This window comes from Rousettus aegyptiacus, unplaced genomic scaffold (genome assembly GCF_014176215.1).
Source record: "Rousettus aegyptiacus isolate mRouAeg1 unplaced genomic scaffold, mRouAeg1.p scaffold_m13_p_4, whole genome shotgun sequence".
Taxonomy (NCBI): Eukaryota; Metazoa; Chordata; class Mammalia; order Chiroptera; family Pteropodidae; genus Rousettus; species Rousettus aegyptiacus.
The window spans coordinates 31,660,966-31,684,445 of record NW_023416307.1 but is presented as its reverse complement, the minus strand read 5'-3'; the positions used below and the strand labels follow the sequence as shown (position 1 = coordinate 31,684,445).

General features: G+C 40.9%; 1 protein-coding gene across 3 annotated transcripts in view; it reads left to right on the top strand.

The window, feature by feature from the left end:
* The first annotated feature begins 1,078 nt into the window (after positions 1 to 1,078).
* The window catches only part of PLD1 (phospholipase D1), a 175,835-nt gene continuing 153,433 nt past the window's right edge, over positions 1,079 to 23,480 (top strand). For 2 of the 3 annotated variants that reach the window (XM_036218566.1, XM_036218560.1), the window contains exon 1: positions 1,609 to 1,702. In XM_036218566.1, the coding sequence (XP_036074459.1) occupies positions 1,653 to 1,702 (50 nt within the window). In that variant the 5' untranslated portion in view covers positions 1,609 to 1,652. Of the gene's footprint in view, positions 1,194 to 1,608; positions 1,703 to 23,480 lie in introns of those variants that run through there. The other variant, XM_036218563.1, reaches the window with a different exon arrangement.

The window sequence follows — 23,480 nt, the reverse complement described above, 5'->3', positions numbered from 1 at the left end:
GCTGTGTGACTCTGCTATCATTTGGAAAAGATGTGCTCAAGAGAAAAAAATGTAGTCCAGGGAGAGCTGAGCAACTATAGGTTACAGGAAAACAGAGTTTCAGACTATGAGTTCACCCACCCCACACACTTTGGACTGGACTATATTTTTCATTTCATGCAGTTCCATGTGTGTAGCAAGACATTATGTAACTTGGCCAATCTTGGCTGTGCAACATTCACCAAGCGAAGTGGCCATTGTTATTAGCGGTATGGTGTTTGTGGACGGGATTGCTTCCTTTGGCTCTAGCAGAACGCAACAGTGTGTAATGGGGCTGGAGCTGGCCTATATTCAAAACTGCATTCCAAAAGGGCTGCTAGTCAGGCCACATGACGGTTGGTTCTCTTTTTCTTAAGACTTTATTCTAAGTGGACTAAAAATATCAAAATTGTTGTATTTGGACAGTTCTGTGGGCGCAATGGGGGATTTTCCACGTTTGTTACTTTACGGTAAAATTTCTGAATCACACCTAGCTCGAGCTTTACAGAATCAAGATGCAAATTCTAGTGGCATTCTAAATTGGGTAACCTTAGGCTAGTAGTTACCGCACTTTTCTGACACTCAGGTTCCTTATTCTGTAAATTCGTGACAACACCTACTCTAGGGAGTTGGAAGGTTTATAGGTGACTTCAGCAAAGCTCTTCTTAACTGTGTACCTCAGACAAATCATTTCACCTTTGTGATCAGCTGTTTTCTCTACTTGTAAAATGGATTAATTGTGGCTATCAGCTGCAATAGATGAGAATTAGATAATAATAGGCAAAGCTCCCAAAACAGTTCCTGGGCACTTGGCGGTCAAGAGTACGTGATAATAATACTAATGCTAGTGATCATTTCTTAGGTTGATCCTGTTGATTTATTAAACTTTGGGAGAAGAGAGAAGGAACGAGGAGCAGGAGACAGGCCCAGCGGCCAGAGCCCTTCGGCCTGGCGGGGGTGGCAGCCTGCGCCGCGAGGCACCCGAACTTAATACCGCCTCGCCCCACCCCTGCCCGGGCGAATACAGGCGGCGAGTTCCGGGCGGTGGCGCAGCGCGGCCCCGGCTCACGCCCTTCCTTCTTCCCTCCGCCCGCGCTCCAGCTGTGCCAGCTGCGCCTGAGCCCGGATAATCCGCTGCCACCGCGCAGGTGCCCGCGGCCGCCCCGGCCCTTGAGGTAGGAGCCGCGCCGCGGCCCGGCTGCGAAGGGCTCCCGCGGGACCTGGTTTCCGCTGCCCTCGCCCTCTGTCCCTCCTCCCGCCAACCGCGGGCAGCGGGCCGCTCCCCGCCCAACTTGGACGGGACCCCGGCAGCGGCGGCGGGCGCCAGCGCCGCGCAGCCCGCGGGACCAGCCTTTCCTCCGCGCCTTCCTGTCCAACTCCTGCAGAGTGGACGCCGACAACTGCGCCGCGCACTTTTGCCGGGACGGGCGGCTGCCTGGAGCGCAGAGCCACGCTGGCTCCAGGCCGAGGTTGGGGCCTCCCTCGGCTGGGCGCACCCACCCACCCCGCCGCGGGGCCCCAGGTCATCTCACGCTCCCGGGGTTCTCGCGCTGTGGTGTGGCAGGGATGGCAGGGATGGCGGGCGTGCTGGGAAGTGCTGCGTTCCGAGGCCTGGAGCCCAGCCTGCCAGATAGATGGTCCGGGGACCCTGTGGCCACACAGCTGGTCACTGTGGCGCCAAGAGGTGATGACGCTGAGGTGGGGCAGGAGGCACGGGGGCCTGGAGCCCGGTGTGTGTTAAGGGGCTTGTTTTTCTCCCTCCATTTCAAAGTTACTGGGTACCTAGGTCTCAGATCCAGGAGCGTGGCGCACCAAGTCTTGGATAGGATTTTGTGACGCCCTTCAGAATTGCCCTTGTAGATTCTGTCCTGAGCTAACGCCACGCCTATGTTTGCTTCTTCTTCTAATCTCGTATTATTGCCTTCTTTTACTTCCTATGTGAAGTACTAAATTCAAGTACATTTTTAAGGACCACAAAGGTTTCGGTATATGGTCATCCCTATGTATTTCCCTAGAAGGGGGATTTCTGTTAACTTTATCTGCTAGGTCTTGTGGGCTTTGTGGCCCTTCAGAAAGTCTCTGGGATACTAGGTCCCCAGAGACTTCTGCACGGTGTTAAAAGGGCTAATTAAAGGTGGTGCGATGAAAGCCTGAAGAATGAGATGAGTCTACAGCGTGAGCTCTTAAGAGACACTACATTTACACACGGTCTATTTAAATAAGGATGTCTTTCAGTAGTGAATGTTTTGTAACATACATACAAGTGAATTTGTACACAAGCTTTTAGCTTGAATTTGTATGTAGCCTTTAAATGTTTGGGGACCTTCGAACTAATTGTTTGAACTACCAGTTTGTCTTCTTAGGATCCAGTGTAATTCACATTTCATGTAAAAAGTGTGAGTACTTGAGGCTTTGATGAAGATGTGCTTTTACCACGTTTGTCCTTGACATCAGAATATTTATGAACCATGGTAATAAGTGCTGTAATAACACTCATTTAAGTTTCTTGGGGGACCCTGCTCCTTGGAAATTGTCCGAATACTAAGTGTGTTTCTTAATAAAAAATTATTTGTTATAAATCTATTTACCTTTAATTCTTACAAGGATTTGAAAAAGTTATTTTTATTGTGGTAAAATACACATAACATAAAATTTGCCATTCTAACCATTTTTAAGTATACAGTTCAGCAGCATTAAGCACTTTCACCTTGTGTTGCCATCACCATCATCCTTCCGTAAAACTTTTTATCTTCTTGTGGGGTTTTAATAACATTGTAATGTTAATGACTGTGTTGCAGGCTTTATTTTTCTCACTATGCAGGGTTTGCATTCCTTCTCATAGCTTTAGAGAAATGCGCTTTTGAAGAGGAAAGGTGAAAAGCCATAACCGGACTGTTTAGTAATCTTATCTCCATTAGGAAAGTTCTATCTAATATATTACTATTTTAGGATAAGCTTGTGAACTATTTAAATTTGTGTATAAAGGTATTGTTAGGTTTAGCTATCCAGGGAGAAACAGGTAAGGGAGTTACTATTGTTGATAGTTTCCTCCCCTTAATATCTTACAGAAAACTGAAATTCTTTCGTCTCCTTTAGCAGTGCAGTAATACCTATTAATATTATGCTTGAGCTTAGGTTGTGGTACATATTAGTAACTAAAAGCAATTTAGATCTGGCTAGTTGGTGGGTGTAACAATTTCTTTACTCCAGATGTTTACTAAGGATTCATGCTAGGGGACGCTACACATAAGATATAACCCTTTAAACTTGCAGTTAGTCTAAGTCATTGTTTTTGTAAAAGAAGCATAGCTGTGCTAGGCCTGGTTTTATGTTTAAATTTTTTAAGGCTTAGCACCATAAAATAAAATATATTCTGCTGAGTGTGGTTAAATTTTGTTGTGAGGTTAAAATGAGAAACTCAGAATCTAAATTTCCCATAAGCCTATAACATTTCTGATTAGCAAAGGAATCATACAAATCATATCTTATGCTGCAGTAGGAACACATTCCAGAGTGTTAGTTTTCTTTAATTCACGGTGTAGTGTGAAGTCTGGATCCCAGATGTTTTAGTGTTGGGTTATCAAACAACAGTGTATGTTATATAAGAGTTTCATAGTGTCACAGTTTTTTTTTTTCCTTCTGTTGTGAACCTTTCTTAATTTTAAAATCATTAAATATTACAGCGATAGAATAAAACTATTTGTTTATTTAATCAACACTTATATGGTGCTTACTGTGTGCCAGGCACTATTCTAAGCAGTCATCCTCAAAACAACTCTGTGAAGTACATAATAGCGTCATTCCTATATTATGAATGAGGTAATTTGAGGCACAGTGAGATCATACAACTGGCACATGGCAGAGCTGGGGTTCCATTCCAGGCAGCCTGAACCCAGAGTTTTGGCACTGTTATCTCACCAGAAAATTATAACATGAGATTTCACTCTCCTAACAAATGAACTTTTTTTCAGGTTGTTTTATTCTTATCTTGTCCTTGTCCTTAGGGACACATAATTTGACATAATTGCAACCAGAGTACAACTTAATCAGTTCAACTCCCTTACTTTCAGAAGAGGAAATTAAGGTGGATGGAGTGTGGTTATGTCTGGGCTGGAAATGCTGGGGCAGGGTCCTGGAGACCATCTGTGAGGAGGCTGGCTGGGGCAGGGATCCTGGGAGGGTCTGGGGAGGTCAGGTGTTTATTCAGGAAGGGGGACAGTATTTGTCAGGAGGGAAACGTTAATATTTTAATAATCATTATGACCATCCTGGAGCTCACCTGCTGAAAGGTCAGATAGAGCAGAAGCTGGTGGCCATTTGTGGACCATGAGAAGTCTTGCTGCTTAGGGCTCTACAATCCCAGATTCCTTCCCCAAGGACTGGTCAGGCTACGACCCCTGGGCTCTGGATGAGGGCAATATTTTATTCTGTCATCAATCGTCTTTTGAGCTTTTGGGATCTAGAGTTGAGAACCTTTTGAAAGCCTCTGACGCACAAAAGGAAATCAGCCAAGAGCAACATGGAAATCAAAATAACTTCCTTTAGTTGGTTCTTTTGTTGAGAGAGAGAGAGAGAGAGAGAGAGAGAGAGAGAGAGAGAGACTTCTAAGGGCATAAACTGACAAATTTTTATTAAGAACAGGAAAATCAAAGTTCAATATTCAACGGAGATATTTTTTTCAGAGCAGGCTTTTACATACAGCATATTTGGGCGAAGGAGTATAAGGAACAAATGTGGGAAAAGTGTGGAAAGGGAGGGAGAAACCGTTGTGAGAGAGGAGGAAGAGGAAGGGGGAACGCTGAAGAAGTCAGGGCGCCAAAAACCTTGCTCAGTTCTTTATGCAAGTTTCCACGTGTGACTCACCAAGGCCCTTTGACAGCCAAACAAGGTGGAAAATGACCTGTTCTTCTGTTTATCTGGAAGTGATCTTAATGTTGTTGCTTAAACCCATTGCTAATCAACAGAGCCTGGAGGCAAGGAGATACAGGGAACTCAGGCCTTGCTTGGGATCTTCATAACCCTCTAGGCTATTTTTGTTTACACCACTTTTATATGAATGGATTTCCTATATAACGATATTAGGATCACTGGTTTGCAATTATTTTGTTTATCATCTGTCTTCCCTGTGAGAGGGTAAGGGCTTCGAGGTCACAGACTGTTTTTGTCATTGTGTCTGCAGTGTCCGTTGTAGTGTACAATAGACATGAGCTGAATGAAAGGGTGCATTGATGGATGAGGGAAGACGTTGTGATTCATTTTATTCAAAATATATAGACGTTTCCAGAAAAGGATGTTTTTATAGCTAATATTTTACTTCTTTATGAGTTCTGCTATGCTGTGTAATTATTCCTGCAAACAGATTTGTAGATATAGAGTGGACAGTCTGTGGCATTTTGATTAGCATCTGTATTCATTTCATTGTCCTTTTCCTGAAATGTTCTCTGCCCATGTTCTGATCAAGGAATCCTTTGAAAGAAAGAGGTTGGGGTGGTAGCAATGGCTTGGCATGAGGGTTCCAGGGCCTGGAGCTGGAGGACAATTCCAGATGTATGGGGGAGTGGTGGTATGAATATGCAGAACCCAAAGTGGGAAATTTGATAAAAGGGCTGGAGAGTAGAAGAAAAAATAAAAGATGACGCTTAGATATTGTTTTTTAAATCTCACCATTATTCCCACTTTGGAATAAAAACATAAGCTAAGGTTAAGTGTACAGGATTCGGGGATGAAATCGATTTTTGGTACTAACATGATTGCGCTGTCAGAAAGATTTATTTATTTTTTAGGCGTGGCAACCCTTGGTTGACCTCAGAGATTGCAAGGACCTTGTCAATTTACAAGCTCTTATTTTTAAAATTTTTACACCTACAGCACCTGATTTTCCTAGGTGGTCTCCCATCCAAGTACTAACCAGACCTGACCCTGCTTAGCTTTCAAGACCAAACGGGATCGGGTTTGTTCAGGGTGACACACCGTGAGTTTTATAAGGCACCATTGGGCTCCACAGGTCCTCACTTGAAGGAGTAATGACCATGGGCCCTGGCTTAGAAGACAGAGAGCTTAGATTCAGGTCCTGAGAGCTCTAGCATCCTGTGGCCTGTGATAACTAACTTAAAAATCCTCTATGCCTTGGTTTCCCTACCTGTAAAATGGGAGTAAAAATAGTACCTATCTCACAGGATGATTATGAGGACTGTAGGAAACAATGCCTGTAAAGAACAGAGCCTGGAGCATAGACATGACACGATATCAGGTTTCCATCTTTCACACATCACCCATCCCTCTCCACCCCAAATGTATGAGGAGTGACATCCATAAACAGCTAGGCAAACTGGAATTAGTGCCATAGTAGACATGGAGATGTGGCCCTGTGGGAGTACAGAGGAGGGAGACATGAATTTTGCCTGAGAGGAGTTCTTGGGTGAGAATGGGATTCCATGAGAGCCAAAGATGAGAAGCAGTAGGAAGACTTCTGGCAACAAAGCTGGTTACAACCAGAGAGAACGAACTCTACACCTATACTTTTTAGGGTGCGTGTTTTGACATTAGCTAGAAGTTTTGACTTTTCTTAATCTATAACCATCGCATAGCGTTTAATAGGAGCAGCATGATTCATTTAATGGGAGAAGCATAGCATTTAATAGGAGAAGCATGATTCATTGCTCTTTACCGATGTGTGTGTGTATGTGTGTGTGTGTGTGCGTGTGTGTGTATTTTACAAATGTAGTTAGAATTAAGGTAAGAGTAAACTAGCTCCTGCAGTGTTGGAAAAACACCACTCCCTCCACATTCTTTAGTTTTACATTAAATGGGAGAAGGGTGTCACTGGCATCAGCTTTATAGTGGTGTTGGTAATACATACCTTTGTGAATCATGGAGGGCAGTGTAGACCGTCAATAATCTAGACTAGCAGTTTTCACACTTAAAGATTGTGAACTGTGCTTACTCTTCTTCACCCCTAACCCCAAGAACTACTTTTCTAAATTAGCTCCTCTGTGAAATCCCAGTAGGCAACACCAGAGCTGTCCTCGACGATTCCTGGATGGAGTGAGCCAGCCGCTTCCTCCCATCTCCCCTCCCTGCCCACCTCGTGATATCAGCTGCCCCTCAGCTGCTGGCTGGAACTGTGGGGCTCCTGGGAACAGTTATGGGAGCACTGTCATACCCTTATTGTAGGGAAGAGAAAACTAACCCCGAAAAGGGGAAAGGAATGGAAAGGTAGTGAACTGTTTTTCAAACCTTTTGCCAGTGGTGTGCTAGAACTGGCTCATACTGAGAGCCAGTGTTTAAATTTCAGGAATTTCGTGAGCCAGTTGTTAAACATGCCATTATTAAAATTTAAAAGACCTTAAATTTAGATTTTAAACTTATATTAAATAACGTATTGAAAACAAAAATAATAACAAAGTCATCACTTGCTAATTATTTTACTAAATTTCCTGCTATGTATGCCCTTGAAGTTATTTGCATCTATTATTTCTATATGGCAAAAATATATATAAATGACTACTGCATATCTTTTCTTAAATTGCATGTTCAGTGACATCATGTTGGAAGCTTGAAAGAAGCCATGGTGGGAATATTTACACCATAGAAATTGGCAAACACTACAGTTGGGGCTTCTTTCCTGACGCCAGCTAATTGGTAAACATTCGTCAGCATACTACTGGCTTTGTCTTTATGGGTTATCAGAGCTTCTTCACTTTTTCCCCACTATGACCCATGAAATTTGCCCAATTCTTTTCTTTCAGCTGTCATTGTAGTTCTGAATTTGGAGATGTGGACAGGGGAAAAGGAAAATATGTAGTTATGTGTTGTCCTTGTCTCTTTTCCTAGTAGCTGGTACAGATTGGTTTCAAACATTTTTAGATCTCAACTGCATCTAGTTCTTGATTCCATTCTTTTATAGAGATAGGATTCTTCTGACTTTCTACCTCCTTCCCAAGAACTCTTCTCTCCAGTCACAGTAATTCTAAGGCCTGGCGAAACAAAATCACCTGGGTACTTATTTAAGTTTAGATTCCCAGGTTCTGTCACACACCTACTGTCAACTGATGGTTGGTGCCAATTCAATATCAACAGTAATCCCCAATTTGGGGTGCAGTGAAGAAGAAAACTTTAATTCGGATCTCACAGATCATTCACCCACAGAGCAAATAGGTGATTAATGGTGGAATAATTTTTACATCTTCCGCTCAAGTGTGATACAGCATGGCTATACAACAGCTCAATAGTGTTACAGCTCAATTGTGAACAGCACGGTTATGCAACATCATAGCTGGAGTTGGCTCTGGGGCAAAGCCCCTCTCCTGCTAGATAGCTCTGCTCTGCTTGTGCTGGTCAGCTCTCCAAGTGGGGACCCACGCCCGACACCTGCTGAGAGAAGGTTCTTGCTCCGCTCAGGAAAGAATTTAAAAGTGAGCTAGAGTTAGAGGCAAAAGTTTATTAGAGAAGGAATAATGCTCCTCTCAGAGTCAGAGAATGAGACCTCCAGTGTTTGAGGAATTGGGTTTATATCTTTTTTAGTTTCTGTGAAAAGTTACTGATTACAGGGAATAAGGAATGGAATGAATGGTGGGTTTATCTTTAACTTGTGCAAGGTACAGCTTAAAGTCTTTGTTTTTCTTTCATGGTATGGATAGCAGTTAGTAATCTCAGCAGGAATCTTCCTTTGTTCTGGAAGTTCCCCCTAGGTTTGCTTAGCTAGATCCCTGTGTCCAGCGGCATGTAGCAGGTTCCGAATTCTACTTAGTTTAATATTTAGTAAATCTGTGTAGTTCTGATGCCTCTTCCTTATATTATTTTCCCTGTAGAGGTTTTATTCCATTTTCTTGAATATCGAGTTTTCTACACGAGAATGTTAGCTCCATTGGATCAGGGGCTTGCCTGGAATATAGTAGGTGCTCACTAATTACACATTAAATGAATGCCTCTCCAAATTACTATATAAGTAGATGATAGTGTGTGAACCCAGGGTTCCCAGGTGATTCACCTGTTTCACTGGCCTCACAGATGTCACCATGTTCTGACAGTGATTCATTGCTGAGAAATTACTGTCCTTTGGAGCGAGGACTGCTCTCAACTTATGGCAAGTCAAATCTGTAACTTTTCGTGTGAATGTCACCTTTCATTTTCAGAGGGCTTATAAGGACTTGATTCAGCTGCACCTATTTATCCTGTGGGTGAATGATCTGTGATGGAATGGATCAATTAAACATGAAAGTAATGTATAATAAACCTGGTCAGTTTTGGGAAACTCCTGTTTCCCCCCCCTTTCCTCGAGTTCTGCCAGAGTTGTTTCTTGGTGGGGGAGATGCATCGCTCTGTAAGATACCAGGAGGCCAGATATGCATGTTGGAGATGTTTGTACTGTCTGATCTCACTGGAAGATACAGAATAGGCTTGATTAATGGTGAAATAATTTTTACAGATCTTTTGCAAGAAGGGCCTGTAGGAATGACAGTGAAAGCTGTTATCCAGTGTTCGCAGCGGTCCCTGGAGAGTTTATCAAGCAGAGTATCTTGGTGCCGCATCTGAGATGGGGTTTACCTGCACAAAGCTCATGGTCTAACGCATCCAGCTGAAGGCAGGACTGAATTGTGCAGCCGACTCCTGCTAGGCAGCCTGCAGTAGGCATGTATTTTGTAATGATAACATACTCCAGTTTTTCTTTATAGTGATTTTAAACTGCTCTGTCTTTCAGGGGCAGGCTAGAATTGGCGCAGAGGCTTGGCCCAGGGATATGGAGAGCAGAGTTCTGGAACTTCTCTAAACTCCACTTTCAACAAGAGCATCTCATTAAAAAAAAACACATAATTTTGTATATTTGCCTTATTACAATAAACTATTGTTTTAGATTTTTAGACAAGTCGTGAAACTAGAATACATGTATATAAACTATAGTTTCTTCTGTTATTAACATCTGACATTGGGATGGTACGTTGGTTACAATGAATGAACCATTATTGATACATTATTATTAATTAAAGCCCATAAATTATTTAAATTTTCTTAGTTTTCCTTTAATGTCTTTTTTTCTATTTAGTATCCCATCTAGGATACCACATTGCATTTAGTAGTTATATCTCCTTGTGCTCCTCTTGGCTGTGATAGATTCTCAGACTTCCCATATTTAAGATGACCTTGACTTAAAAGGCGTACTGGTTAGGTATTTTGTAGACTGTCCCTCAGAACTTTTATGATGTTTTTCTCATGATTAGACTGGGATTATGGGTTTGAGAGAGACTACAGAGGTAAAATACCATTCTCATCACATCATATCAAGGGTTCATACTATCAACATGACTTTCATCACAGCCTGGGTAGTGTTTGTAAAGTTTCTCCACTGTGAAGATACTCGCCCTTCTCCTCCCACCCCCCCCCAATATTGGAGTTTTTCGAGGGAAGTAATTACGGGTAGCCCGCACTAGTGAGATGGGAGTTATGCTGTGCCTCCTAGAGAGGGACAAGTAACCAAAATTATTGGGGTTCTTTTGCATGGGTGATTTAGCTTTTCATCTCTATTCAATTATTTACTTAGTGTGGATCTGGATATTTATCTTCTACTTTGGGTTATAATCCAATACCATGTTATTTACTTATATTTGGCTTTTTAAATATTTTATTCAAACACAAACATTCTGCTAGTTAAAAATGTTAGAAAACTATTAATATCTTAAAAAAACTTTTACTTTAAATATGTTACATATGCATTTATGTGGAGCAATAAAAAGCAAATTATTAATTTAGGATTTAATTATGTTTTCTTTATTTTTTGCAGGAGTCAATTTAAAATATAAATGTGAAGTTATTTTTTGAATGGTAGAGATCAAAGGCATTTTCCACCTATTGTTTCCTGAGTCTGTACTCAATACTTTCAGTTATTGCTGAGATCACCTGTAGGGAGATTTATAGTCATCCATCTTCCTAAAACTTCTTGGGAAGTGTAATAACATATAGGGGTTTAGGAATAACTTTTATCCTTCTTTTTTCCTTCAGATTTTCCTTAAATAGAAACTTTGCAAATACTACTCAATGTACTCTTAATTTTACTTGCTGGAAGAATGGTAGACTTGTTACAGGCATCCCCACATCAGTCTTCCTTGCTTCCTGTTTTCTAAAACAAGTTGTCTTTTGCAGTTTTTTTTCCTCTACCAAAGAATATAATTGAATGTGTATAAAATTATATTTCATCTTTTTTTTTTTTTTTAAAAAAAGCATCTACAAGTCTAACATATAGCAGATCCTGGCTTAAAATAGAAGGAAAACATCCTAAAATATTTCATTTCCTTTACTAATGTTATAGATTCTTTTTTTGTATTTTATTCATTTTCTTCTAAAATCCAGTGCTTTTAGGTATCCTTGTTTCTATGCCAGTTCAGACACACATAAATACTTCAGAGAGTGATTTTAGTTATGGGCAAGTCCCTCTTTTTTTTATCGAAGTTGTGAGTAGACAGTTAGAGACTAGATGACATGGCCATTTGGGCCAGAAAGATGCTTGTGACTCAGGTATCGGTTAGTGGTTTAGTGTGCGTGGGTGACATGTGCAGCTCTAGTGCTCTGATGCCCCACTGAGGACTCAATTCTAAAAGGAGGGTGAGGCTCATCCCAATGTGGCTGACTCCAAAAGTGTCCAAGTAAAACTCAGGCTGGTGGGTCCATCCCCAGGAGGATCAGGTTATATGGCCAGAGCTGGACCTGAAGAGTTTACTGTTGTTGTTCCATAAAGGATAATGGTGTTAATTTAGGAAGTGTTGAAAAGTCATTATTGTATTGCATGGTAATTAAGCACAAGTTAAGCATAAAGAATAAGTACTTAATTGATTGCAATTTGAATTATTTTGACATAGCCAGAGCAAACATTCAGTTCTCATTCTTTCCTAACAAACCAGTGCCCATATTGACATTGTCTCCTGATTCCATTCAGGGTTTTTTTTTTTCTCAATTTTTTTGTTTATTCTGTGGGGGGAGTTCCTCATATTTTTCCAAATTATTCAAGCTGGAATAATAATTAAACTAACATGAGATAGATTAATAGGAGAAAATGTCCAAATTTATTATGTATATACAATGAGGGTTTTATAAGAATATGAGCCCAAAGGACAGATAGGCAGTTAAGACGTATCTGCCATCATGAGCTAAAAAGGGGGCTGGGGGGCAGATGCTTTGGGATTTCAAAAGGAAGAGAGGCAATTCATATGGAGATTGAAAAGCAAATATTTGGTAAATGTTAGCCACCTTTGACAATGGAACATCAAAGGACTTCGATCAAATGGGCTTTGCTAGGTTCCTCCCTGTCTATCACTCCTAGTTCATATTAAACTATAGTTATCTATGATCCCTTCCTGGAGCAGGTCCTCCGCCTAAATTCTTTTAGGGAAGGTCAAAAGTTTTTTCTGAGTCTTTTCCTTAAACATAGCCACTTTGAAATAATATCCTAAAAGGCATATTTTGGGGTGGTAAACTCTGCTTCCCTTCAATTCATTAAATCATAGAAGACCCATAATCTGATGACTTCTATGCAGTAAAAGTGTCCTTACACCCTGATTTCCTAGGACCAAGGACTCAAAGAGTCTGTGAAATTTGTGCATAATTTAAAATGACCATATGTTTAATGAGCAGGAATGACCAGAAATGATGTATATAATTTCTCTTTGTCATGGCACACAAACCAGGCTGGGTCTGGGGCAGGGTCTGGGGCAGGGTCTGGGGCAGGGAGGGAGAAGCTGCTTTCAACAAGGCCTGGGTTTTGGCTTTGGTGTCCTCCTCTCCTCAGTCCCAGAGCTGATCTGGAGCTGGAGAGAGATCAGAGCTCTGGGGCAGAGTATATGGTAACCAAATCCCTCACCCCCAGCTGAGGGTCTTTAGGCCCTCACTTAGCCTCTGGGCTCAACAGTCACCCTGGAGCCACTTCTTCTCAGAGAGTGGGACTGAAGGACATGATTTCCCAAAACAGAGGTTTGGTTTTTTTCAAAGTGTAGGTCCACTGTTTAATGCTGCAAAGATGGGTTTAGAATTACATTAGTAGAGTACGTTTAAGTGATTGTAATTCACTGAGTGCACCCTCATCATTTGGCTCTTCTGTGCATCCCACAGCGTTTTAACAAGTTCACTTTGATCTTGTCCAAACCACTTTCCTGCCACTGCTGACTGTACAGCAATAGGACTATCTCTTAAGTCCGGGCGAGTGGTAGGTACCTGGATTCAGTGACCTAAGCATATTTTCTTTTCCTTGAAAGTTTCTCTAGGTTTCACATTTTAAGGGTCAGTGATACCTATATATATCTATTGTTTATTTTATAAATGACTCATAAAAAAATGGAAAATGGGTTTGAAAATTACTCTCACATGACAGCCATCAAGAAACTTACAAGGAAGAATGACACTTACGGAATAATAAGCCTCTAAAAATTCTAAAGACTGAGAGAAAAAAAAAAACCCTCAAAAAATTAAGTCAACTTTAGTCAATTTTAAATAGGTGGCTTAAAATAAGTGAGAAATTAAAAAACATTCACATCAGTACATACCAGCTTTTCTACATTATTAATATATTTGCATATGTTTTAGTCAAAAGCTGCTTATTTAAATATGCTTTCAAAAGAAAGACATCCACAATATGCTATAATATTTTTAAGAAGACAACCTTCTGAATTTGCCTATAAAACCATTTTGTGAGTATAACTGACTTTTTCATACTGAGTCTTGTAAGAAGTTTGAAGAACATAATTTGGTGGCCAATTTATTCTTCAGTTGCTGCAGGATCTCTCCTCTCAAACCAACAGGGCTTCTCTAAGGAAGCCTTGGTCAGCCCAAATAATTCATCCTTTTGAAGTTATTGATTGAAATGACCTGATTTGTTAATTGTATAATCTGTCATGTTAGGTAATTTCAGTGCATTTTGTACTCCACTTAGGTGTTTATGCATGAATGCAAATGGTCTAAATTGACTATTAGAAACTGTGGATATATTGGAAAAACTCTAGTGTGATATTTGGAATAACCTAAGTTCTGGTTTTGTCTTTGGAGCTAACTTAGTGTGGTCTTGGACAGTGTATTTCCAGAAATTCCACTAGTACCGTTCTGTTTCAGGCTTTGCTCTGGAGCTGGGATGAATTAATCTTAGTCTTTCTTAAATTAACTGTCCTTCTGGGATTTAAGGCAGAGGGCAGTGGTTCTTACACTCCGCTGTGCATCAGAATCCCCTGGAGGGCTCATCAGAACACAGAGTGCTGGGCCTCACCCTAGAGTTTCTGATTCAGTGGGTCTGCTCTGGGTGGAGAATTTGCATTTCTAACAAGTTCCCAGATGATGCTGATGCTGCTGGTTTGAGGACCACAATTTGAGAACCATAGTCTAATAGTTTAGCTGACACATCAGCAACCACAATTCAAAGATCAAATGCCGTGAAATAAGTAGAAGTAATGTGCAGTGGGCAACAGGGTGTGGAGAAATGGGTCAAAAGAACAAGTTGAAATCTGAGAAGCCCTAACAAGAGAGTATAAGTAGGATCTTGACAAGTGGATAACACCTTGACAGGGCATTTGGGGGAATGGCACCATCCCAGTCTCCTGAGGGAAGGGAGCGTGCAGAATGTAAACAGGAGTAGGGGTATAGTCTAGCATAGATGGAGTGGAGAGTTGGTGTAGGGGAAGGAGCGACTGGAAACAGGTGGAATTGAGAATGAGAGAGCTGGAAAGTCAAACTAAGTATTTTCTTGGGTTTTGACTTTTGGCATCACGGGAACAGCATGATCAGAGCCACACTGAAGGGGAGCAATTCTGGCACTGTGATGGATGGCTGGGTAAGAGAACAACTGCTTTTGGGAGAGCTAGTTAGGGATTATTGGGGCAGCTCAATCTGCAAGCAGGGGTAGCCTGAAGAAGAGACTGAAGGTGGGAAGGATACAGTTGTGGGATGGATCTGTGCAGAAGCCACAAATTTGGTAGTTGATAGGTTGCTGGGGAGAAGGGAAACGGAAAAGTCAAGAGAGTTTGAGGAGTCAAGTCTAAGTTGTTGGGGAGGAATGGTGGTAGCAGGGAAAATAGATTGGTTAAGAAAACGAACCTCATCAGGCCTTTGTTTCTTTAGGACCAGCTGCGCTTAAAGTCTCTTTCTGTATGGTTGTAATCAGTATTTTGACGGTCGTCTGAAATATTGAATATATTTGTATAATGAGTAAATGGCACATATATAACAGTCACTCATATTTGTTGATTGGTTGGTTGATTCAGGTTAATCATAAGTTCTGAAATATTAACATCCTTAATAGACTTCTTTTCGAGCTCTTCATTTTGCTTTTAGTTTTTCTTAGTATGTCCTCTTGCTCTGCCTCCCATTTTATATACTATGCATGTGAACAGCTTTTGGTTATGTCTTCTATGTATATATTTTAAATAGGTGTAGCAGATTTTTAAACCTCTTTGTCTATTCCATCGTAATAATCATACTGCGTATTGAGATATTAGTCTATAACCCTGTCTTTCCCCTGTATTATAAACTTTTGAATAAAGAACATATCTTATTCATGTTTGTCTTTCTCACTATACTCATCATAACTCCTTATATAATGTGGCCAGCCAATGTTTGAGGAAGTGGTTTGAATCATTCAGTAAAAGTCAATTACTATCTGGTCTTTAGTGAGAGACAAAATGGCTCAGGCAATAAAAAGTAACAGCTTAAAGGGAAATGGAGATCCATGTATCTTGGGAAATAGAAAGAGGAAACATTTAATTCAGTAGACTTTCAGGACTAAAATGAGACATTCATGAATATTTTAGAAAGCAGAAGGCCATCAAAACTAGGAGAGTGTGTTAAGCTCTGTCTTAAATTAGCTGTTAAAAACCTTGGGCCAGACCTTTCTACTCTGGGTCTCGGTTTCCTCATTTGTGGGGTTGTGGTAGTAAATTACGGATTTTTATAATTCTCTGCACACGTTTTTAGGGGAGAATTCCAAGCAGAGGGAACAGCATGAGGGAAGTATCAAAGATGGGAAGGAAAGGGGGTAAGAGGCTAGTTTCAGAGATCCATTTCTGCGAAGATAAGGAGCTTGGACTCTATCCTATAGGAGAGTCTTTTGCCAGGTAGTTTACTGAAGAATGCCATCTGAGGAAACAGAGTAAGGGCCGGGGAGAGTCATGTGGAGAAAGAGGCGTGATTGAGTTGATCATTGCTACAGGATTCTGCAGGATCTTCTCAGGGGTCTGACAAAATGTTACCTGGAGAAAAAAAGGGGAGAAGCTTTCTTATCTCCATTGATTAAAGGAAGCCCCACTTTTCTGATTGTGCATGTCTGACTGCCAGGCAGGTTCCCATGGGTACCATCTGAAGCAGTATCAGAGGAGCCTGGGCTAGAGAGTCCCAGTTAGGTAGCATTGGTGTGAAGCTGTCTGGATTCTTAATGTAACTGGCTACCATTGCAATGGCAGGAATGCAAGATGAATTTGAGAGAATTTCAAGTAGTGCATAAAAGGTGGCCAATATAGGGATCTTTTGAGGGATTTTTAACAAAGGAGCCACCTAATCAGATTTATACAATGGTGTGCTGGTAAATGTGTAATAACCAGTTCTTTAGAAAAATGAATGTGTATGTGGGTATACATACATATATAACAAGTCCTTGAATGATGTCATTTTGTTCAAAAGTTTTGTTATAATGTTGATGAGAAAAACCTATTTCCAGTGGGGGCCACCGTCTGTGGAGATTACACGTTGTCCCCATTCCTCTGGGTAGTCTGGTTTCTCCCCACATCCCAGTGATGTGCATGTGAGGTGAGTTGTGTCTATGTTGTCCCCGGCTGAGTGAGTGTGAGTGTGTGTGAGTGGTCCTGTGATGCAGGGCATCCTGTCCAGGGTGGGTTCCTGCCTTGTTCACTAAGCTGCCAACAGAGGCTCTGGCCACCCTTGACCCTGAATTAGAATAAATGAAGTGGGAAAGAATTCTCTTACTTGCTTTTATGAATCTTTCTTAAATGTATGTATAGCTCAGATTTATTTCAGCGTTTAATATTAGAAGTGTTTTGGGTCTTTATTTAGAAGTTCGGTGATGTTTTTGTGGCCAGAAATATGTTGTAGGAACTTAACTCTTGGTTGTACCAATTAGCTTTTAGAGAAATTGGTTTTGTTATACACTGTTTCACTTAACGTCAGTTTCCAAGAACCCGTTGATGACATTAATGAAGACTTACCACATATATATAGATTATAAATTTTACTGATATAAAGAATGTGTAGCACATAATTTACAAATAAGAACAAAATATACACTACTCTATCATAAATGGCTAACTGATTCTGACACTCTTCTGTCATGTTTTGCTGAACTCTTGCATTCATAACCAACCTGTGGTTACAATAGATGAAAGAGGGAAGTTGATATTTTACTGTTATAATGTGGACTAAAATGAAAATGAAACACTGAAGCCTCATGTCAGAACTTCATTTGTTCATTAAGCATCTTCTTTATGAATCAGATAATACTAGAAGAATATTCCTGCAACTTTTTATTCACAGTATAACCACTACAGGAACCACACATTTCATTAACATTTTTTCTCTATTACTTTCTTAAACCCAGACAATCACAACAAAAGTCAAACTATCATTTGTAGAGTTTCTTAGTTTCCACGAGAAAATAGTCTCATTATGTCTGATTTCAAGTTACAGGGAATTCGGAAAACAGACACAATAGTACAACATCATTCTGTATTTACACTTACAGACAGGTAAAAAAAAACCCTAAGAACTTCAGAACATAGATAGTACTAAAATGTACTAAAGTAATAAAGAAAGTGACTAATTTTGAGTAAGTATTATTTCTGGGTTTAATATAATTTCTTTAATTGAAGGTTTATATAATTTAAAGTAATTGCTATATTTAACAACTGGTTTCTAGAAGATCATTCTGGTAGCAGTCTATAGAAATGTTTCAAAGGGGAGTAGTCTGGAGGCAGGAAAAAAGTACCTGAGCTATGTTAGGGGTAAAAAGTCAAAGACAGGCTTAGGAAATGTCTGTAGGCCCTGCCAGCGTGAGGCTTCAAATGAAGTCAGGTTAATGGTTTGTGTTCAAACATGAATATGTAGACCTTTAATAAAAGTCTCCTCCAGGTACTCTTTGAGTCTCTGAGATATCTTACCTGTATTTGCAGAGCTCCACCCATTTTGTTGTCTTCTGCTTTGGTTTCCTTGTTGATAGGCCAAAGGGACTTGAAGGTGAGGCCCCACTTGCCACAGTGGCGGGTGCCTTCCTGGAGAACGGGCTCTGTGCCAAGGAGGCCGATTTCCAGGCCTCACTCTCCCAAGTTTGCAAATCCGGGGGAATGGAGTTCCAGAATGATGCTGGACCCTAGTATGTGCCCCATAGAAATTTGTCTACAGGAGCCTGAAATCACTGGGTTTGTTTTTCTGTGATTCACAGAGGCAAGGAGGAAGACGGCCCCTGACATTTTGTCTGGCTGCTGCTGCCTGCAGCAGCCTCAGGTCGCCTGGAGCTGGGCAGGGAAGCTGCCCCTCTTCCCTCTCTGGGCTTGGCCCCTGGAAGTCACATCGATCTCTGTCTCTAAGGGCTCCCTTCTCCCTATGCAGATCAGCTGGTGCAGATGAGTGAATGAAGGCCTGGAGTCCCCTGCTCATCTGCACTCCCAGAATGTATGAATTTAATTTGGGGGTTATCCAGCCCCCATTAGTCTTAGAAAAATAAAATGGAGTAGATAAAAGGGTAGATGTAGCCCCGAGGTGCATGGTGGAGGCAATAACTGAGGTAAGGGATGTGGGAGGGGGCGGGAAGGGGAAGGAGGACGGACTTGAAATGTGAGGCCGAGAAGTTTAATCATGTTCAGTTTTGAGCTTGATAAAATAGATGTCGGGGACAGTTCAGTGGGTTCTGGACATTCAGGACAAAACGGGGTAGGAGTGGTGGTACCGGGAATAGTAAAGTAGGTGAAAGCGTAATGACCATGAGACCTCCTCCCCATGAGGATGGAGAATGAGGGAGAGTCAACATGTAGAGTAGCTAGAGCTCAGAACCTCAAGGAGCAGCAGTGTTTAAGGGATAGTGTCAGGTTTAGGAGCCCCAGAACTGGATGGGGAGGAACCTCCAGGGATCTTGAAAAGGAAGGAAATGGCATGAACAAAGTTGCTGAGGCACAGCAATCGTGGCTTATACTGGAAACAGTTTGGCCCATTGTGTTTGCACTTATGGTTTCCCAAGTTTATTCAGAGTTATGATTGTGTCAACTTTGCCTCTCTTCCTCCTTCTGAGAGGTGTCAAGACACTGCAGTATCATAAACGACCCAGGATCAAGAAGATATCTGGCATTTTTGCACACTGTTAATACTTTGATCCAACCTTTTATAGTCAGTGTGAGGAGAAAACAAATTTACTTTAAACTAACTGTATGGGAAATGTCAACTTTTTTCTGTTTGATGTTTCTTACTGTGTTTTTCCATATTAATCACTTCATTTTCCCCTTGGTCATGGGCCTGATATTATTTTCTTTCCTAGTTGTCAGCTGCCTGGTGTGTCAGGCAGTTTTTCACCATGATATAGTGACGCAACACAGCTCAAGCTGGCAACGTGTGTGCCACAAGTGTGTGCCACTCTTGGTTATGTTCACGCACATCCAGAAACCCCAGTGTGCTGAATTGAATTATAGGCTTTGAGATGGCCACGTGGTTTGCGTTTAGCAAAAAATACAGCCCAGACATGTTCAAAGGTTGTTGCTGTGAGAGACATTAGATGACTCCAACGTGAAAAGACAGAGCCTATGTGAAGAGATAGTAGAGTGAATTTTCTACAGCACAAATGTGTTGAATAAGTGGATTTGGATATGACCACAGGCTTGTCATATGAAATTCTATTCCATGGGAATTAAAGTTAGTGGCTTTGTGAAGGCATTTTTTTTTTTTTTTCTTGTAGTCTTCTGCCAAAGCTTAGAAGCCTGGAGAATAAAGAGGGGCTTTTACTCTGTCTGCTCTAATCTTAAACACTTACTGTGTCCCCACGCACATAGCAGTGAAATTAAGTATAGCTATTGCTTATAATGTAGCAATTGAGGTGTATTAATCTATTGCTAAAGGAATAGGAAAACTAGAGAAAACATTCCTTATATCAATTAGGTGTTATGTTTAACTCTAAGTATCAGAGACCGATATCTAGATAGCAGCTTTATTTCTCATGTAAGAACAGTCTGGAAGTAGGCAGTTGTGAGCTGGTGTGAAAGCCACAGGAATCATTGGGTTCTCACTAGCTCCCTAATCTACCATCTCCAGGACATCTCTGTCTAAGATGGCTGCTGGAGCTCCTAACATCATATTTACATTATAGGCAAAGAGTGAAGAGGGAAGAAGGGCATGCCATCTTCTGGTAAAGGATCTGTCTCAAATTCCAACACTCTTACATCTCATTGGCCAGAGCTTGGCTATATAGCCATGCCTAGCTGTAGGCTTTGTTTTTAATCTCCAAATTTCTAAATTATTATGAATCTCAGTTTTGGAAAAATTAATTAACCCATAATTTTCTGTTCTCCTGTTCATTATTGCAAGAGATTGGGAGAAAGCTTGTACAAGAGTGAGATTCTTTGGTGTCTTTCACGACACTCTATGCTAGGAGGTCTTTCTCTGTGTTTTCTCAATAGTAATAACTGGAACAGCATGAATCAGTCAGGGTTTAGAGGCAAAGCAAGTAGGTTATATAGATTAAGGGATAATCTATTAAAGAATTGATTTACTCACTCGTGGGGCTGGTTTAGAATGCTTGAAATCCATAGGGCAAGCAGTTAAGAAATGAATATTATGGTCTGGCTGGAACCCCCAGGGCAGGACTAAAGCTTGGAGTTTCTGAATTCAGGGAGGGCCTAACCCCTCTTTTAAGGGCTTTACACTGATTTCATCAGTCTTGCTCAGTATAATTTTTTGATTAAAGTCAACTGATTAGATACCTTAATTACATCTGCCAAATTCCTTCACAACAGCACTAGATTAGTACTCCTCTGAATAACTGGTAAGAGGTGTGCGTATGCTGTGAAATGGCTGCTGCCCCCTTCTTCACTCCAACCCACAGGAGAGGATATCCCTGGTAGCCAACCCTGATAAGAAAGAAGAAAGGGACTTCTGGGGAATGTAGTTCAGCCTTGCCAAATTGACAGTCACAAAGCCGTCATATACTATTATTTAGTTGTCACCTAGAAAAACAGGGTAAAAACAAATTGGTGTTTCTTCATTTCTGATATTCTGGCAGATAGTGCACACGTGCTATGATTATTAGCTAAAATGGAGACCCGGTATTGTGCATTTTTAACTGTTTTTCTTTTCCCACTGTTTTGTTTTCTCTTTTTGTTTACCATAGATAGTTAAGGCTTTATTTTTGATGTTTTCATTATGTAAGTAAAAGCTTTGATGCTGAGCAGCCATTGTGAGCTCATTAAAATTAACAGAATTTAAAATCTGCTTTTAAACTCATGGTAAGGTGTCCAATTTTTTAATAATGCAAATATTTTTTCTCATTTTTACCTTTTTTTGTCTTGTTTATACAGAGGTGTTAATGGACCTGTTCCTTCTTTATTCAAACTAATAAAAGCTTTTATAATTAAAGCAAAAATTAGTAGCATTGTAAATCTGTTTTTGCCGATGAGACTCAGATGCTCATTAATCTTTTATTGAGAGTCGTCTTTCTTTAAACCTCTAACAAGTTTATTGAGATATAATTCATGTTCCATAAAATTCACCCTTTTAGAGTGTACAATTCAGTGATTTTTAGTATATTCACAAAGTTGTGCATAGATCATCACTAATTTCAGAACCTTTATTTTCTTTTATGTTAAATATAGATATGAATGTTGTAAAACAAGTGAAGAATTTGGAAATACTCAGTTCTGTTGTCTGATTTAAATTCTCTTGAAAAGAGAAATTGATGACTTTTGGTAAGTGCAGAGTTACAGATGTTTAGTCTTAATTTTGTGAGGAGAATACACATAAGGCCTTTACTGTGGGATTTTCTACCAGGTTTAAGTATATTATTATCTCAGATGTTATCGAAAATCAGGGTTTCCATTCATTTGTTTAGCAGGTATTTATCGAACCTTTACTATATGCCAAGCTTAGTGCTAGGCGCGGGCAGTCCCAAGTCAAATGAGACTCTCAGCAACCTTGTGGTCGGCAGGTAGAGTGACTGGTAAAATCATTCCGTTGGCCTTCATGATGCCATCTTGACTATAAGCTTGGGAAGCACGAAGCCATGGGTGCTAGCATACCCCATGTGCAGGGTTCCCATATCCATAAATTTGTGGGAGGAAAGTGACTGTATCTCTAAAGAAGGTTTTGAGAACACATCTAAACATTCCATGAGAGACCCAGGTTGTCTTAGGGATGGTTCCACAGCAGATGGGGGGAAATCGCTACACTCTTCTAAGAAGTGGATGCAGATCCTGAGGAGTGCAGTGAACGTCTCTGCAGCTAGTGAGATATAAATCGAAGGGGTCCCACTGCAGTGTGGTTTGCAGCCTCACTTCCTTCAGGTCTCTACTTAAATTTCACGTATCAGAGCGGCCCTTCCTGACCATCTCTAAAATGGCATCTCTCCAAAATAGAACCCTGTCCTGTTCCATCAGTTTGCTTTCTATCTCTTCTGAGCTTTCGTGTGTTGTATAGTTGTTATGGCGGCACCCCTCCCCCCACCCCATAACAGCAGATATTTTGTTTTGTTTGCTGCACTCTCCCCGGCACAGTGTCTTAGTACCATGCCTGGCCCCACAGTTTGTGCTAATAAAGATTCGTTGTGTGCGTGAATGAAAGTTCTAAAGCAGGAACAAATTATAGAGTTCTGTTTATGTGGCTCTTTGTGCAAGCAGAAATTAGTTTTCTTACTAAATACTTCAGATCTTTTCATATATATTTACACGTGGATAATTATTAGATGAGGCTGATTTCTCATTACAAAATCTCCTTGTTTAAGTAAGAAATGTGGCCATTTTTGACCCTCCCATCTCCCTGCCCCCTAACTCTGCTGGTTACCGAATTCTTTCTCAGTGCCTCCTTTCCATTCCCACTGTGGCCACTGCCCAGGTGGACTCTTCACTCGTGTAATACTGAAATATTGCTGATTCTCTGTCTCCTGCTTTATGGAGTAACTTTTCTAAAACACAGACTGGATTGTTATTCTACAGCTTAAATCCTTCTATGCTCCCCATCACCAAAGACCCCTTTAGTATGACATCGAAAATCTGTCTCAGTTTATTCAGGCTGTTATAACAAAGTACTGTTGACTGGGCAGCTTATAAAGAGAAATTTTATTGCTCACACTTCGGGAGGCAGGAAGTCTAAGGTTATGGCGCCAGCATGGTCACCTTCTGGTGAGGACCCTCTTCTGGTTCATAGCCATGTTCTTCTCACTGTGTGCTCACACTGCTGGGGAACTCTCTGGAGCCTCTTTTATAAATCACTAATCTCATCCATGAGAGAGGGCTCCACCC